The 19,694-nt window shown below is 40.9% G+C and overlaps 1 protein-coding gene across 14 annotated transcripts in view; it reads left to right on the top strand.

Moving 5' to 3' along the window:
* Nucleotides 1-19,694, top strand: part of RALYL (RALY RNA binding protein like) — a 581,991-nt gene that overhangs the window by 527,718 nt on the left and 34,579 nt on the right. For all 14 annotated transcript variants that reach the window (XM_074944165.1, XM_074944175.1, XM_074944176.1 and 11 more), the window contains 2 exons: nt 5,233-5,396; nt 16,283-16,396. In XM_074944165.1, the coding sequence (XP_074800266.1) occupies nt 5,233-5,396; nt 16,283-16,396 (278 nt within the window). The remainder of the gene's footprint in view (nt 1-5,232; nt 5,397-16,282; nt 16,397-19,694) is intronic.

The raw sequence follows: 19,694 nt of genomic DNA, 5'->3' as shown, positions 1-19,694 counted from the left end.
CAGTCCCTGACAATGGTTACTCACAGAAATCCCAGATCTTTTCCCCCCAGAGGAGCAGTGTACTCCAATTTAAACTTAAACCCCAATCCTGTATAACAATCACCACTTTAATAAAGGTTTCAGAGTAGCAGCCTTGTTAGTCTGTATCCGCAAAAAGAAAAGGAGGACTTGTGGCACCTTAGAGACTAACAAATTTGTTTGAGCATCCGATGAAGTGAGCTGTAGCTCACGAAAGCTTATGCTCAAATTAATTTGTTAGTCTCTAAGGTGCCACAAGTCCTCCTTTTCTTTTCACTTTTAATAAGAAGGCTTATTTAAGAAAGAATGGAGAGTTAACTAGAAACAAGAGAGAGTGGTGGAAACAAATGGTTATGATACAAAACAAAATCATAAAAAGCAAAGCTGGGTCTACTCTTATTAAGAGGTACCTTTCTTATCTAATAATAGATTTTCCACTCCAAATTTCAGTCTGTTACAGAGCTGGCCAGCTTCACAGGAGCCAGGATCCAATTTTTCATGAGAACATCTCTGCTCCCCAAGATGTCTCCTCAGTGACAGGATACAGGGTTTCCCCACCCTATGTGAAACCAAAAGAATCTTTTATCTTTATTCATAGACAGGGTGATTGTCTGTTGTAATGTTCCTTTTTTTACCTTCAGGGGGTTTCAGTTGTTTGTGGTTGTCTCTGATGGTTTTCCATTCCTAGACTTGGGATGGAGCAAGGCTAGACAACTGAGCCTTACATTACACTACCGGCTAACCAGAGCAGAGTGACAACTCCCTCCTGCTTGAATGGGCCATCACCTAGGCATATGATCTGGTGACTAACTTTTACTCCAAGTCCATAAAGCATATTTGCAATATAATTACATTCTTCCTTAAATACTACCCATACATACATCTCACAATGATTATGAATCTTGACAAGTTAGCTTTCTGTAGACCTTATTCTTTATGGATAAATGTCCTGCAAGACATGTTTGATGTAGTGAGTTTGTCAGGTCTGAGGTGAGAGTTGTTTGCAAAGAACAGGGGGGATCCTTTGCCAAAGAGCCTCTGTGTCACACTCAAATACTAACTGTGGGAGGTTAGGTAGAAAATTCCAGTGTGGACAGGTAATTCTAAGAACAGAAGAATGGCCATACTGGGTCAGACCAAAGGTCCATCCAGCCCAGTATCCTGTCTGCCGACAGTGACCAATGCCAGGTGCCCCAGAGGGAGTGAACCTAACAGGTAATGATCAAGTGATCTCTCTCCTGCCATCCATCTCCAACCTCTGACAAAGAAAGGCTAGGGACACCATTCCTTACCCATCCTGGCTAATAGCCATTAATGGACTTAACCTCCATGAATTTATCTAGTTCTCTTTTAAACCCTCTTATAGTCCTAGCCTTTAGAATCTCCTCAGGCAAGGAGTTCCACAGGTTGACTGTGAGCTGTGTGAAGAAGAACTTCCTTTTATTTGTTTTAAACCTGCTGCCCATTAATTTCATTTGGTGGCCCCTAGTTCTTATATTATGGGAACAAGTAAATAACTTTTCCTTATTCACTTTCTCCACAACACTCAGGATTTTATATATCTCTATCACATCCCCCTTAGTCTCCTCTTTTCCAAGCTGAAAAGTTCTAGTCTCTTTAATCTCTCCTCATATGGGACCTGTTCCAAACCCCTAATCATTTTAGTTGCCCTTCTCTGAACCTTTTCTAATGCCACTATATCTTTTTTGAGATATACATCTGTACGCAGTATTAAAGATGTGGGCATACCATGGATTTCTGTAAGGGCAATAAGATATTCTCCATCTTATTCTCTGTCCCCTTTTTAATGATTCCTAACATCCCGTTTGCTTTTTTGACTGCCGCTGCACACTGCGTGGACGTCTTCAGAGAACTATCCAAAATGACTCCAAGATCTCTTTCCTGATTAGTTGTAGCTAAATTAGCCCCCATCATATTGTATGTATAGTTGGGGTTATTTTTTCCAATGTGCATTACTTTACATGTATCCACATTAAATTTCATTTGCCGTTTTGTTGCCCAATCACTTAGTTTTTTGAGATCTTTATGAAGTTCTTCACAGCCTGCTTTGGTCTTAACTATCTTGAGCAGTTTAGTATCATCTGCAAACTTTGCCACCTCACTGTTTACCCCTTTCTCCAGATCATTTATGAATAAATTGGATAGGATTGGTCCTAGGACTGATCATTGGGGAACACCACTAGTTACCCCTCTCCATTCTGAAAATTTACCATCTATTCCTATCCTTCGTTCCCTGTCTTTTAACCAGTTCTCAATCCATAAAACGATCTTCCCTCTTATCCCATGACAACTTAATTTATGTAAGAGCCTTTGGTGTGGGACCTTGTCAAAGGCTTTCTGGAAATCTAAGTACACTATGTCCCCTGGATCCCTCTTGTCCACATGTTTGATCCCTTCAAAGAATTCTAATAGATTAGTAAGACATGATTTCCCTTTACAGAAACCATGTTGACTTTTGCCCAACAATTTATGTTGTTCTATGTGTCTGACAATTTTATTCTTTACTAGTGTTTCAACTAATTTTCCCGGTACTAATGTTAGACTTGCAAGTATGTAATTGCCGGAATCACCTCTAGAGCCCTTTTTAAATATTGGCTTTACATTAGCTATCTTCCAGTCATTGGGTACAGGATGGTCCACTACAGGATATCTTACACCTCCGTTGAAACTTTGTGTACTGGTCACCGCCTCTCAGGATAGTGACGTACTGGTTGGATCCAATATGGCAAATCATATGATTTATAATTAGGGCCCTACCAATTTCACAGCGGTGAAAAACGTGTCACGGACCATGAAATAAGCCCTTCCCCATGAAATCTGATCTCTCCCTTGCTGCTGGGAGTGCCCGAGCCAGGGGGCTGCTGGCTGCAAGTCCTGGCTGGGCTGGGGAGGGAGAGGACTTGTCCTCCCCCTGCACGGCTGCTCTCACTTTCATGGGGAGATCAGATCCATCTCAGAGTGCCTCCCCCTGCTGCAGGAAGCTCCAGCCCCAAAGGTTCCTGCAGCTGGAGGTGGTTTGTGGAAGTGGGTCCGATATCCCCCTGCTGCTGGGAGCATCCCAACCAGGGGGTTTCTAGCTGCCAGTCCCTGCTGGGCTGAGGAGAAACAGGACTTATCCTTCCCTTGCGTAGCAGTTCTAGGGGAGTGCAACGTGGGGAGATCAGACCCACTTCTGGGTATCTTTTGGGTTGGGACCCCCACAGTTATAACACCATGAAATTTCAGATGTAAACAGCTTAGCTGAAAGCATGAAATTGACCAATCTTAAAACCCTCTGGCCGTGAAACTGATCAAAATGGACCGTTAATTTGGTAGGGCCATATTGATAATAAAGCATATCATATGTACACTAAAAACAGTGTTAACTTTTCAGTGATGAACTGAATACACAGTTAGTTAACTGTGTTGAGAATTGAATATTCACCTTAAGTTGAAGGACTTTGTAATGCATGTGGCACAGGGTTGTAATAAGAGAATATGACACAGCAGGATTAAATGACTGTGGAATTAAGGCACAGATAAGTAAAGGCACTCTGGTCTAGTGGATTAGGCATGTATCAGGCAGAACATACATTAGGAGACCTGAGTTCTAATTCTGGGTCTGGTTCTGATTTGATATTTGACCCTGAGCAAGTCCTTACTCTTTCTGTGTGTCTCTTTCCACGTATTTACCTAACTCAGTCACAGGAGATGTGTCATGGTTGCTCTGAAAATGAAGCACTATATAACTATTATTATTATTAGCTATTACTAAAGTTTGAAGGGACTATATAACAGCACTGCACACAGAGAGTAAATGTCTTTCCCGGCTATTTCTGTACAGAGGACTGGAAACTGAGTTTTCATTAGCAGATTTTCCTCCTCAATGTTCCATCGGATTTGGTGTTCACCTCCCAGAGGAACAGGAAGGAAGTTCAGCGCACAGAACCTACATATATGCTGAGATCCACCAGAGACCAGGACTGTTTGTAACTTTATGTCTCCATTCCACCTCCTGACCACTCCCTTTATCTCCCTCTGAGCCATTGGCAGCCTGGCTCCCCTAGCAGCAGCAGCTAGCCCCCAAACCCTGCCTAGGGGGCATTACAGCATTCAGGAAACCTCAGATCTTCCATGGTTTGGTGTCACCATCTTTTGCTGCCCCTTCCCATCCCTCATCACCACCCCTTGCTGCCCCTTCACAACCACAGAAACCAATCACCATAGAGCTGCAAGGGGACTTGCAAGAAGGGGTAAGTTAATATCAGTGAGATGGTGAAATCCCCCTGCTCAGATCCTCCAGTTTTTTATCCCCTCCCTAGCCCACAGCTTTTATGTTCTAAATGTGTTTCCTAGGCTTTCTGTCAGCTTTTTATCTCTCTCCCCTTGTCCCCTAACTTGTGCACAGATTAGTGAACTGGTATTGATCCACTGTGTTTAGGATTCAAGGAATTTAATTGGGGAACACTCCATTGTGGGGACTTAGGGAGTATTTTCATTTACTTGAATGGGAATTTTTTGAATTCATAGTTGCCATAATGCAGAGGGCCCACACTAGGGTCATCCATTAAAGTAGTCCCAGGAGTTTTGGTGGTTTCAAAGTGTTCCATCTTTTATTTAAAAGAATACATGTCACTCTGTCTTGGACAGGTTCCACTCTTTTAATGCCTTCCTCTGACAGACGCACACCTCTCTCAGTGAAATGTCCCTTATGCAATTGCACGGGTGGTGAAATCCATCATTTGGCAGCATGACACTGTTGCACTATTTTCTTTAATGTTTGGTCTCAGGACTGTTCATCCCCTTTAATGTGTGTGCAGTCGGAGCTGGAAAACTAAAATCCAAACCATGCATGTAATAAAGGAGCCAGAATGTCATCACGACAAAGTGTGTAGCAGTTATTTGTGCTCAATGAAATGTAGTGGATCTGCAGAGAGCAGGAGATGGATTTTCCATGATGCAAATAACAGCGCTCCATAAAGCATCCCTCATTTAATTACACAAAATCTGAGAGCTATGCACACTGGGCTGTGACTGAAATCCAAATATGGCACTTCATGTGCAGAGGTCCTTGAAATCTAATTTGACTGTGATATGAAGTGATTGATTTGAAAGAGAAATTTCCTCTAAAATAACATGAAAATTTAATTGACAGGATCACCAGGACATGAAACCACATCTCAGGATTTGTAAAACTATTCTCTTTTTTCTCAGATTGTTTGATTACCACGGTCGTGTCCCACCACCACCTCGTGCAGTGATACCATTGAAGCGCCCTCGTGTGACCATGACAGCAACTCGTAGAGGGAAAGGGGTTTTTTCCATGAAAGGGGGATCGCGATCAACATCTAGTGGGGCGTCTTCTTCAGGATCCAAATGTAAGTTGCTTATATCAGTTAGCTTATCTTGGAACTGGCTTTAATAAGGGGAAACTCTTTGTAACTCTTATCCTGATGGTTACTCTGGTTAAGGTTGTTACCATCTTCCATTGCAACCCTTTGTTTTAGGCCCTTTATTACTTTGTCTTGGAAAATTGGTTTGGCTTTGAGAATTGCCAGACTTACTCTGAAAGCAAAGAAAAACATTTCTGCAAAGTTTGGAGGAAATCTATTTAATGGCATTTCAGTTACAGATCATTTAAAAATTACCCTGATTTGTAATGTTGACTCTTGTCTAATGTTCATCTTCCTCTATGTCAAAAGTGGCTTGCTCAAACTTTCAATGCCATGAGATCTCCTTGGCATCTCATAGAATCATAGAAATGTAGTGGCTGGAAAAGACCTCAAGAGGTCACCCCACACTGAGGCAGGATTAAATATGCCTAGACCATCCCTGAGAAGTGTTTGTCTAGCCTGTTCTTAAAAACCTCCATTGACAGGAAGCTCATGCACTTGCTATACATGAAAGAAATAGGCTGTAATTAAGCAACATTATGAAGTATTTTGTTGTCGACAGTTTGAGGCCCAATCTGTCTCCCACGGATTTCAGTGGGAATTATGGGCCCAGTCCTGTTCTCATTGATATCATTAGCATTTTGTTTGCTGTTGACTTCGGGGGAGGGCAGAAGAAGGAGAAGTGCAGGCAAAAGTGTCTTGTTGTTGTTCAAGAGGATGCACAAAGCAGGGCTGGGCATTCAGAGAATAATCAAAGTAGTCTGTTAGTTGCACTCAGATCAGGGACTTAACTAAGAAAAATAGACTTGACCCACTTCCCTCATCATCACCTCCCAAAACATGCCCTGGGAAATTCACTTACCTCCCCATGTCTCTTCAGCATCCATTTATCTCTTCCCTACCACTCCTGTGGAGTGATAAAGCCCCCTGGAACTTCACTGGAAGAAGAGGAAAAGGGGGATGGGAGTCAGACACTAGGCAGCATGGAGGGGCCTAGAGAAAGATCCTCTTAACAGATCTGGACATCACTTAACAACAGCGCACCTAGCGGGGAAAAAACATGAATTCAGCAACAGTACACATGACTGGAAAGTAAAATAGGAAAATGATTACAAACATGACATAATAATGAGATAACATAGTGAGTTTTCCCTGCTTGAACTGCCCCATCCCAATGTGTTTGCCAAAATACATCCCCGGGTGCTAGACACAGAGGCTTACAAATAAATACCTGTCTTACCGCCATGGTGTCCTTGTGTGTGAAAGCATCAACAGAACAGGGCAGGGCACAGCACACTCACTGTCTCTCACAGAACAGGTGTCGTTCCTTGTACAGGACAGAACCATTGGAGACAGGTAATGGGAGAAACCAGTAATGTTAACAGGAAAAGTATGTTCTACAGATTCTGGGCCTTGTGTAATAAAACCAGAGAGCAGTGCTGGGCAATGATGGGGAACAACAACAAGCCACAGGCATTGCCTCAGCCTGAGATGGGCATGCAGAGTAATTGGAGTGATTGTGCAAGGACAGCATGAGGTGGTGGATAGGAAGAGCAGAACTTCTCAATTTCTGTCTCCAAACTGTTCATCCTTGATTGCTCAAATACCATGACCGATCCATGTCACCCACTGTGAGACTGCCCTCCTTCTGCTCCTTCCTTGCATTCTACTCCCCACTCCCACTACAATGTCCAGAACAGTTCCTGTATAGAACCTCGTGTATCAGGCATTGTGAGGAGGGTGAGGCTAGTGGCATCTCCTAGTCATTAAGTTGTTGGGCCTCCACTTTCCCCCACTGAGATCCAGAAGGAGGTGGGAGGCAGACAGGTTGAAAGTCTCTGGGTAAAGGTGAATAGGGTAAAAAAAATAGGGGTGATATTATAATATGGATCTACTATAAACCACCAAACCAGGAAGAGGATGTAGATGAGCCATTTCTAGAACAAATAAAAGAAATATCCAAACACAAGATCTGATTCTACTGGGGGACTTTAACTACCAAGACATCTGTCAGAAACACAAAAATGTCCAGTAAGTTTTTGGAATGTATTGGGGACATCAGTTTGTTCCAGAAAGTTGAAGAAGTCACCAGATGGACAGCCATTTTAGATTTGACTCTGAACAACAGGGAAGAATTGGTAGTGAATCTGAAGGTGGAAGGCAATTTGGGTTAAAGTGATCTTGAAATGATATATTTCATTATTCTAAAGAAAAGGAGGAGTGAGCAGAATAGTCACAATGAACTATAAAAAAACAGACTTTCACAAATTTAGAGAACTGGTAAGTAAGGTCCCATGGAAGAAAATCTATGGGGAAAAGGAGTTCAGGAGCATTAGCAGTTTCTCAAGGACAATATTAAAGGCACAACTGCAAAGTATCCTAATGCGAAGGAAACATAGGAAGAACAGTAAGACACCAATATGGCTCCATCAGGCGTTCTTTAATGACCTGAAAATCAAAAAGGAATCCTACAAGAAGTGGAAACATGGACAAATGGCTAAGGAGGAGTATAGAAGAATAGCTTCTAGCTTCATGTAGGGACAAAACCAGAGAGGCTAAGGCACAAAATGAGATACAACTAGCAAGGGACATAAAAGGCAATAAGAAGAGATTCTTTAAATACATCAGAAGCAAGAGAAAGATGAAGAAACATGTAGGTCCTCCACTTAGTGGGGAAGGAGAGCTAATAACTAATGATACCAAGAAAGCTGAGGTGTGTGATGCCCATTTTGTTTCAGTCTTCACTTAAAAGTTTAATGGTGACCAGATACTCAACCTAGTTAATATTAAAAACAAGGGGGAAAGAATGCAAGCCAAAGTAGGGAAAGAACAGGTTAAAGAACATTTAGATAAGTTAGATGTATTCAAGTGGCAAGACCTGATAAAATTCATGCTAGGGTACTTAAGGAAGATGCTGAAGCAATCTTGGAACCATTAACAATTATCTTTAAAAACTCATGGAGGTCAGAGGAGGTCCCAGAAGAATGGAGAAGGAAAAAGATAGTACTGATATTTTAAAAGGGGGAACATAAAGGACAAGGGGAATTATAGACCAGTCAGCCTAACTTTGATACCTGGAAAGATACTGGAACAAATTATTAAACAATCAATTTGTAAGCACCTGGAGGATAATAAGGTTATAAGGAACAGCCAACATGGATTTGTGAAGAACAAATCATACCAAACCAAACTCGTTTCCTTCTTTGACAGGATTACTGGTCTAGAGGATGTGGGGAAGCAGTGGATGTGATTCATCTTGATTTTAGTAAGGCTTTTGACACAGTCCCACATGACACTCTCATAAGCAAACTGTGGTCTGTTATGAAATTACTATAAGGTGGGTGCTCAGCTGGTTGAAAGACCATACTGAAAAAGTAGTTATCAATGGTTCGCTGTCAAACTGGGAGAGTATATCTAATGGGGTCCCACAGAGGAGAGTTCTGGGTGTGGTACTATTCAATATTTTCATTAATGATTTGGATAATGGAATGGGGAGGATGCTTATAAAATTTCCAGATGACCCCAATCTGGGAGAAATTGCAACACTTTAGAAAACAGGATAAGAATTCATAAAAACCTTGAGAAATTGGAGAATTGGTCTGACGTCAACAAAATGAGATTCAATAACAACAAATGCAAAGTATTTCACTTAGGAAGGGAAAAATCACGTGCACAACTACAAAATAGGAAATAAATGGCTAGGTGATAGTACTGCTGGAAAGGGTTTGGAGGTTATCATGTTGACTCAAATTCAATTTGTGATCCAAGTGATGCAGCTGCAAAAAAGGCTAATATCATTCTAGGGTATATTAACAGGAGTGTCGTATGTAAGACGTGGGAGGAAATTGTCCCACTCTACTCGGCATTGGTGAGGCCTCTGCTGGTGTACTGTGTTTAGTTCTGAATGAAAACTGGAGAAAAAGATGTGGACAAACTGGAGTGAGTCCTGAGGAGAGCAACAAAAATGAAAAAAAAGGTTTAGAAAACCTGATCTATGAGGAAAGTAAAAAAACTGAGAATGTTTAATCTTGAGAAAAGAAGACTGAGGGGGGATCTGATAAGTCTTCAGATATGCTAAGGGCTGTTCTAAAGAGGATGGTGATCAATTGTTCTCTACGTGCACAGAAGGTAGGGCAAGAATTAATGAGCTTAAAGTTCAGCAAGGGAGATTTAGATTAGATATTAGGAGAAACTTTCTAAGTCCTCATCATTGGAAGTTTTTAAAAACAGGTTGGACAAACACATGTCAGGGGTAGTCTAGATTTACTTGGTCCTGCCTCTGCACAGGGGTGTGGACTTGATGACTTCTTGAGGTCCTGTCCAGGCCTACATTTCTATGATTCTATCACAGGCATGAAGTGTTTTCTGAGTGTATCTCTGGAGGTGTCCCTCTTCGTCTCTGTGTTCCCCTGAAGATGGACACAAACAGGGCTGCATGTTTTGTTCACTTGCGTATCCTCCTTTAAATATTCCCCCTCTCCCTGACCATTCTATTTTTATTTGCTCAGTCGTCTCAATAATGTACCAAGGCTCCTAGTATCATTTCTGAAAAACAGTACATGCCTCATGATCTTCTTTTTCACTTTAGCATTGTTTAAAATCTATGTATTTATTAAGATTGAGCAGAGGAGGGAAGCTCCCAATTAAGCGTGATTGGGTTTTGTTTGTTTTGTAGTCTCTTTTGCAGCCCTTGAATCTATAAGGATATTCTGTAAGGAATCAAAATGCAGATAGATCTCCTCTAGTATTGCCCTCATTTTTCATTGCTGTAGTGTAGGAAGTGTAGTGTAGCGTAGTTATGAGAAGTTAGTATAGGAGCATGCAATTCCTTACTTGTCTGCACTGATAGTCTAATATGAATTGGCTTCTTGGGTTTGCTTTGCCTCAGGAGGATAAATTATTTTAGTTGAGGGTTTTTTTCTACACCACAACATTGCCGTATTCCCTATTCCAAGAAATTCCATTCCAGGAAATAGTGCATTGTGGCAAAAATCAAGATTTTAATAGCTCCCACTATAGATCAGGGCACCTAAACTTTGTCCAATTATGGGCCACATTGGCAACTTGCTATGAGCCCGAAGGCCATGCCACATGTGTATAAAATGGAGCAAATTGCAGTACCCCTATATTTTTAATACAGAGGTGCAGCTCAAGGACTCTAGATCCCAACATGCCGTGCTCTATCTTGATTCAAGTGGCCTTCAGAGGTCTATACTTGTGTATTAGGCCATGATCCAACTCCCACAAAAATCAGTAAAAGGACTCCTTGTGATTTTAATGAGCTTTGGATTGGGCTCTTAATCTTGAAGAGACCAGTAGGCTGCTTTATTAAAAGTATTAAGGCCACATTTTTGCAACCCTGCATTAGATTTTCAAACTCTCTCACAGTTGCATATGAATTACAGTTGCAAAATCTCTTTCACATGCTTGAATAAATTACAGAAAAATATTCTTTTTGTGTGCAGCACACATGAAAATAAACAGGGGAAATCAAAAGTTTTTTAAAAAGAGACAGGTGTACAGTATATAGACTTTGATGCTTGATTTCCCCTTAGAATTACTTCCCTTTTTTACAGGTCCAACCAGCAGATCCATAAAGGTGGAGACATTATTTTGTTGACTTGGACAGAAATGTAATCAGCTTATTGTAAGGTGTTTATCAGGAAAATATCCAGGCAGTTCCCTCAGGGGCTTCAAGTTTGAAAGCAGAGAATGTGTTTGTTCTGTTGCTTCTTTTCCTCTGTACAGAAAAATTGTGTTAGATTGACATGTAGGATAAAGCAATTCATTGCTTTATTGCTATTAGTTCTTGTCATTTAATCCACACTTCTTGAATTAATTAGTTATTATTTCTAATTGTAAATTATATTTATTTTATTATTATTTAAGTGGCAAGTCTCTCTACCAGTGAGCAACATCATTTTTTTGCTTGATTTTTTTTTTTAAATTCAAAGTCAAGTCAGGGCTAAGGTGCAGAATCAATTATGTCAAAATCATGTTGGCTGTTCTTGTGAGGGTTCATCACGTAATAGCAGAAATCTCATGAAATCAGCTGCCCTAATCGACTTTTACCATATTGGGCAGAAATCTCACCGGAAAAACAATTCCTGCAAGATTTCATCCATACTAGAACTGGAACCAAAAAATAGGCTCTTTCAGGGGCTGGGCTTACTGGTAGTATAATCTAGCAGTTAGGCCACTGGGCTTCTACTTTCCCTTGACTCCAGTGCCTTTTGCCAGCAACCACTCCAACACTGTGATGGCCTGCATCTTGGTAGGCAGTGACTCAGCCTTCCAGCCAGGTCACCAATTCAGAATGTCCTCTTCCAGGGTAACAGAGATCAAAAAAACATTTAGAGTCCCACATCCTCCCAACAATGAGAGTCTTAAGTTCATCTCCTGATCCCTGTATGTAGCTTGTCCTCGCCTCAGGGCTTTCAGGGTCTCAACCCATCTCCTTACTCCTGAGGGGGCATTGTGGAAGGGTGGTTAATGTACCGTCAGTGGGTGGTAGAGGAGCCTATGCTCTCCCAATCAAGGCCCTATGAGAGGCAACAGTATCAAGCACCCTGGAAAGTCTCAAGGCTGATTCCCTGGTTCCCTAATTCCCGTTTCCCTCCCAACAAAGTCTCAAAGGCCAACATAAGAAAGCAAAAGAAAATGACTGAGCCTTCAGCTGGTACCCTCTTCCTGACAGTGAAGGCTTCTGCAGTACTCCTGTGCAGGTACTGTCAGGATAGGCCTGTCCTCCTTCCCTGCCTGTCCCCTTCTGAGCTGTCTGGCTCCCTTTGAAGCTCCTCCTCCAGCTAGAGCAGGCTCTTCAGGTGCCGGGGTGTGGAGTCACCTGCACCCAGAACTGCTCCTTAACCCTTTCGGTTCCAATGTGTGGCTTATACGCCGCATCACACAGGTCCATACCAATAACAGTCGGCATGGCTTTACATCAAGGCTTCAAAGAACCCCTCTCTGGAATTTAGAGAGGTTTGGATTAGGTCTGGTTTGGGGCTGGTTCTGAATACAGTGAACCCTATAGAGAATCTTATTGTGGACTCATGGAATGCAGTAGTAACATTATAAATAAATGATGTAATTGTCATAAACACAAATTCCTATACTCCCCACAAGGGACAGCCTTGCCCATTAGTCACTGTATGTGCAAAAATAATGGAAACAGCCATTATAACTGCAGTGAATTCTTCTCTAGCAAGTATTAGAAGTCTGAGCTCCCAGATTGCTCTTCCAACACAAAATAAGCTTGGTGAATTTGCATCCTTTTCTGAATATATTTGACCTAAATTTAATTGACCATATTTTTCTCTTTTCTTTTTCTAGCCTTTTGATTTAAAATTGTTCCATATTAGCAAGAAGGTGCTCATAAAATGGACCACATAACTGGTAGTGTTACATGTATGTTAACAGTATGAAGAAGCAGATGGAAATTGTTCTATTGACGCTAAATGGCAAACTTTTTTTCTGATGGAAAAATAGATTCAGAAGCTTTTCAAGTATGGTATTTCTTTTTTCTAAAATGCCAAACAGGCAGAAAATACTAAACCGATTTCTCTCTACTGCGTTTATGAATGGATAGTAGGTATTTAAGAAGAGACCTCATATATCAAGCTATACCTTTAAATGGGTGAATTCATTTGCACTATATAGTTTACGTTTGGCTTCATCAGCTAACCCATTTTTGCACTGAAGTCTAAAGTACTGTAATTAGATAAAATGTTTTATACTAACCTGGAGGGGGGTTATATAAAAATATATGACTTTTCTATATAAAGAAATCTGAATCATAGTTTGCAGGTGAATCAATTTGTAGTTATGGTAGGCAATGTTTTCCAAATATTGAGCAATTCAACTATAGCACTTCCATTTCTAAATATGTAATTGACATCCACCTTAATCCTCTGTTTTGAGCTGAGTGCAGGCTGTCACTTATACCTCCACATTTTCATGAGGAAAAATAAATACCGGAAAAGAACTTTTCCTCATTGCAGAGGAAAGGAATTGTTTTAATAGTGTTTTGCACAAGCACAAACTAATATAAAAACCAAATAAGCTATTCCATTATTTTTTATCCTCGTATTTGAAAGCAGATAAATATGTTTGAAAATATGTAATTGTACCCACAGTATCTTATGTCTGTAAAAAACTTTGTTGCTTGGATGAGACCTATTAGAGAAAAATCAGAAAGATGGGACTTTTATTCGAGAGTTTAAAAAAAGTAGGGGCTAGCCGTCTATGTCCGCTGTAACACACAAATCTTAATTGTAATGCTTTAATGCGTTACATTTTCTTCTATATATGAACACTAGGCCTGTTCTTCTCTCACACCAGTTTTTATAACACTGTAATTCCGTCAGTTTCTAGGGAATTATTCCAGGTAGACACTAGTGAAATGTAACTGAGAGCAGAATTTAATCACCAGGGTCAGTGAATCAAAGGCCTGCACAGATCCCTGCAAATCAGAAGTCCATGCAAATCAAACACCTGTCTCCCTTTTCCCCTACCCACACACCCACGAGTGGTTCTATGGCAAAGGCTGCTTTTGTTGCACATTTGAAAAATGTGGCCTTTGTCTTTTTCTATTATCTTGTCCTTTTTTGTTTAATATTGACCTGAAATGAGTGCTGTGGTAATGGAACATTTAGATTCAGCCCCATTGCCTCAGGTAAAGTTTGAGAAAATGGGTTTGGCACCAGGGAGTCCTGTAAGGCTGAGGGGAAGGACTTCTCCCACTGCAGGCAACAAGTAGCAGTAGGGCTCATCCATGGCTGCTGTTGCAACTTCAGAGTTTTACTGCTAGATTCACAGAGTTGTCCGGGCCCGCCTCCCACCACATTCTTCCTCCCAAACCTGGCAGTACACAGGGAGCCCCTGTGGAGCTGAGTTCTGTGGCATGGGTAGAGTGGTGGCCCCACGTGCATGCCCTGTCATCCTGCACCAACCTCCCCACTGCACAATGGGGACAGATTAGGTGCGTCTTTTAGGTTGGAACTAAATATCATGGGTTTCTTGTGATGTCTATTCTGACTTTTTCATTCTTAGGTTTGTCAAGCCTGCCACTTCCCAATGAGGGAGCACTTCAAAACTGCTGCTTGGCCATGTTAGGTCCATCTCCAGCTGGCTGCGGCAGACACACAGCATTCCCTGTTGGGAAAATTCACACCATATCAGCTTGGAATACATACTGCTTCTTCAATCCACTATTAATAGAAACATGCCTCTTCTCCCTCAAGGGAAGCAATAGCATTTGCTCATACAAGTTGTCAGAACCTTAACATTTTGTTACAACATTTGGGTATTGGGTAAACCCAAGACCCATTTTGGGCGGGGGGGTGGGGGAATGTTTTAAGCCCTGTGAAAAATGCTGCAGAGTAATAGGAAGGACCACTTCTGGGGTAACTGCTGTATTTTCAGCTGGCTGAATAGCATGGCCTGAAAACCCCTAGATTAAAACAAGGCCACAGAGGCTGCTGAAGCCTCTATAATAATAGTAATATGCTATATTCTATCCTTGTTATTGGGATTTAACTGAACAAAGCTCAGAAGGCTCAGAGGTTTAGATCAGATAAGTACCCAATACCCAGACCCACAACAAGCTTTCCAGTGGTCCAGAATCTATCTGTGGCAGGGTCAGACAGATGCACATCATATTCCCTCCAGTCCCATGGAGTTAAGGGTGGAAGGGTTATACAGCCCAATTATAACAATATTACGACTAGAACTGCTCTGCACTACCACCCCCTCACTCTTTGGGATAAGGACCTCCTTTTGCCTTCAGAAGCCTTAACAATATGACTCCTTTTGAGCTATGTGGCAAAGGTGGGGATAGGTCACCAGAGATCTAATGGTGGCATGGAAGAATGAGACCTTTGCAGAGATCCCATATAATTTCTTCCGACAGGAGGGAGACAACTGAACCCATAGTTTGGAGCTTCTCCTCAGTCTACGAAACTGGGCTAGAAATTCCATGGGAATAGATTTGTTTCTGAGGTCTCCAATACTTCCTGTTTCTGATGAAGCCAGAATACCTCCATGAACAGTCCTTCCTGTTAGATCAGTACTTCTTCTTACAAGCCCAGCTGGAAGCAGGGCATGCAAGGGTGCACATAAATGAAAAATAAATTACTGCAAACACTTTGGAATGTCATTTGAGATCTTAATTTATTGGAATTGACTTGCAAGTCCCTAGACATGATCACAAAAATAGTATTTTTGTATTTTATCTGCAGCGGGGAAAAGTACAAGAAGTTACTATGAATTGAAAGTTTTAACAAGCAATAATACTCAACACCACCTTTTTCGATAAAGCCGTTGACTGGGACAAAACATTATGTCCTTGGCTGCTCCAGCATTTGTTACTATTTAGTCTTGTTGAAAAATACCTACTGCAGTGGAGAGACTCTTTAATATTATTATTATTTATTATTAGAAAATTGCACTGCAAAATACCATTACTAAATTGTAAATTGCCTGTCATGTTTGAATCATTCCCTGCATTTGAATCTACGTCACATCATAGGTTTATTGTCACTGAATATGACTTGCATTTGCCAAGACTGAATCTGATCTAGCCTTAACTGTTTTGTCGCAAACATTTATTACTGAGCTACACCCCCTACATGATCTGCTGTCACTCAAGATTTAGTACCATTCATTCTACTAGGATTCCACATTTGTAACTGACAAAATTGGTTTTAAACACTCATTCACCAAAAGAACTGAAAGAAATCAGAGTGTAGTGATATTAGGAAGCATACTTTGAGCTACATTTACCAGGGAATGGGACAGAATATATTCAGATGTGTCTTTGGGGTGAAATTGTTGTTTCTTTCATGTTTTCTGCCTTTTTTTTCCTTCCTCAGTAAAATCAGATGAGTTGCAAACAATCAAGAAGGAATTAACCCAAATCAAAACAAAAATTGACTCCTTGCTAGGGAGACTGGAGAAGATTGAAAAACAGCAGAAGGCTGAAGCAGGTAGGTGAAAATGATTTTTAGCCACAGACAGCTCATTAAGAGATTAATTAAACCAGGGCATAGTTATCACTTAAACTGACAAAACAGAGAGAAAATAAAAGCTTTACAGACATTTTGCTACATAATGTAGGGTCAGAATGAAGGTAAGTTAAACCACAATTTGGACTGATGGAATAAGATTTTAATATCTTTCACCAAAATAATTTCAAGAATGTGTTCTATAGTATAGTAGCAAAAAAAAAAAACGTTTTTCCAACTAGCTCTTCAGGAACCAAAGATGCATTATAGAAAAGAATTTTTAGAGTGACAAATACATTCTTGAACATGCAAAAGTAATTTACCTATTGTCTATGTTAGAAAATATTGCCTCAGTATAGCTACACTGAGGTAGTTACGCCATGCAAATCCTCAATATAGACCTGCTGCACCAGTGTAAAGCAGGGAATGTTCTAGTTCTGAATCAGCTTACCCCCAGTTTGAGACAAGCCTTTAGATTTACAAAAGCTTGCAGTTTAATGATCTATGTATTACACTGTTAGTGCAGTAATGAAATGTCATTAGAAAGTTAGTCATATTTTCATGATGCTGCACTGAAAATTAGCCACATAATTCCTATCAACGCCAATGGTACTTTCTTAGCTAATTCCTTACACGTCACACCAACCAGCTGTATATTGTGTGTACATCACAGTCTTTATTAATTAGAAGCTAGTTATAATCAATCACAAACAACCCTACATATAGGGTTAGTTCCTTAGCTGGTGTAGATCCATAATTTGGCCCATAAAAATTAGGTTCTTTTTCAAATCTATGACAGATAGTAAATACAGAGCTTGATATATCTTTATAGGAGAAGTGTGCACAACATGTATTAATTATGGTTTACATTAAAATTTAAAGTATGCAGTGGTGCTGTAGCCATGTTGGTCCCAGGATAGCAGAGAGACAAGGTGGGTGAGGTAATATCTTTTATTGGACCTACTTCTTTGGGTGAGAGAGACAAGCTTTCAAAGCTCTTCTTCAGTTCTGGGAATGTACTCAGAGTGTCATGGTGTTAAATACAAAGTAGAAAAGATTATTTAGCATAAGTAAATAACACATATTTCCAGAAAACATTCAAGTGAAATGGCTGGTTATCCCCTCTTCAGTCATATAGGAATAAGGGGATGGGAGGAAGTTTGGAGAGGGGGGTCTTAAGTGGGTTATATATTGTTTTAATAAGCCATAAATCTAGTGTCTCTATTCAGTCCATGATTTTTAGTATCTAGCAAAGTTATGAATTTATGCTCCCAGGGTCGTCTTTTGAAGGTGTTGCACGGGTTTCCTTTGAGAATGAGGTCTGAGAGGTCAGATATAGAGTCATCATTTTGTCAGAAGTGTTCACCCAAAGGTGATACGGTTTTTGTCTTTTATCATTTTTCTCCGTGAGTTCATTCAAGAGCATAGTGATTGTCTCATTTCGCCTACATACTTATAATTGGGGCATTTAATGCTCTGGATGAGGTACCTCACATGTGTAGGAATCATGGATCTTGATCTTGAAAGGTGTGTCATGGGGATGTTGATCATTGTAACAGTGGAGATATGTCTACAGGTTTTGCATCTGTTGTTCTGGCAGTGTCTGGTGCCGCTTTGAGTTGGTATGCCCTGGTTTGTGGGGAGCTTGCTTCTAATGATGAGCTTGGAGAGGTTGAGGGATTAGTTGAAGGCCAGAAGAGGGGGTTCAGGATGTTGTCTCCATCTAATATGGATTGTAATTGTTGGATGATACCGTGCATGGAGTCAACAACCACCACACATCCATGAAACTCTCTCTAGAACATTCCCCATCCCCATCCCACACTCCATGACTGGAGAGGTGTTAACATACGACTTCACCTTGAATGGTACCTTGAAATATAAGTTAACTACTTATACTAAACAATCTGTTCCACCTTGTATTTAGCTGTGACATTCTGAGTTCATTTTCCAGACCTGATAAAGAGCTCTGTGTAAGCTCAAAAGCTTGTCTGTCTCTCACCAACAGAAATTGATCCAATAAAAGATATTAACTCACCCACTTTGTCTCATTAAAATTTTAAGCAAATTAGATAAAAGTTGGTGATATATTCAGAGAATATGTAGTTGTACAGCACCCAAATGAATCACTGGTCTAAGGAAATGAGTTGAGATGGCATATCCCCACTTCAGGGAGCTTTTATATAAAACACATTACTGTGCAAAACAAGCCACATGTCACTGGACTTTGAGAACCACTTTGCACTTTTGCTAAAAGGATTGTAATGTACTCATTTAAATATAAATCAGCTGAAAGAGAAAATGTTGATTCATATTGAATCATACTATTATATCTCCCAAAGTACTGCAATGAATACCCTTCACAGAGCTCTCTTGATAAGAGGGTAGGAAATAGATACAGTGATCCAGATTTTCCATTAAATTCAGTGGAATTATTCTGGATTTACATGGATATAACTAATACTACAATCTGGCCCAATAATTTTTAAATGTTTTAAAACACTAAGGTGCAGAGCCTGTCCCCTGTCTCTCTATTCCTTCCACCAGGAAGGTGGGAGGGGAGAAAGATTCTTGGAGTCTACACAAGGGATCTGCAGAATGTTTCCATTGCTGTTCTGTGGTCTGATGAGAGAATTCCTTTTCTTCATAGAATCATAGAAGATTAGGACTGGAAGAGACCTCAGGAGGTCACCTAGTCCAACCCCCTGCTCAAAGCGGGACCAATACCAACTAAATCATCCCAGCCAGGGCTTTGTCAAACCAGGCCTTAAAAACCTCTAAGGATGGAGACTCCACCACTTCCCTAGGTAACCCATTCCAGTGCTTCATCATCCTCCTAGTGAAACAGTGTTTCCTAATATCCAACGTAGACCTTCCCCACTGCAACTTGAGACCATTGCTCCTTGTTCTGTCATCTGCCACCACTGAGAACAGCTGAGCTCCATCCTCTTTGGAACCCCCCCCTTCAGATAGTTGAAGGCTTCTATCAAATCCCTCCTCACTCTCTCTTCTGCAGACTAAACAAGCCCAGTTCCCTCAACCTCTACTCGTAAGTCATGTGCCTCAGCTCCCTGATCATTTTTGTTGCCCTCTGCTGGACTCTCTCCAGTTTGTCCACATCCTTTCTGTAGTGGGGGACCCAAAACTGGACACAATACTCCAGATGTGGCCTCACCAGTGCCTAATAGAGGGGAATAATCACTTCCCTCGATGGCAGTGCTCCTACCAACGCAGCCCAATAAGCTGTTAGCCTTCTATGTAACAAGGGTACACTGCTGAC

Source organism: Natator depressus, chromosome 2 (genome assembly GCF_965152275.1).
Source record: "Natator depressus isolate rNatDep1 chromosome 2, rNatDep2.hap1, whole genome shotgun sequence".
NCBI classification, from domain to species: domain Eukaryota; kingdom Metazoa; phylum Chordata; order Testudines; family Cheloniidae; genus Natator; species Natator depressus.
The sequence above is the reverse complement of the archived record's forward strand: the minus strand, read 5'-3'. Positions and strand labels throughout refer to the sequence as shown.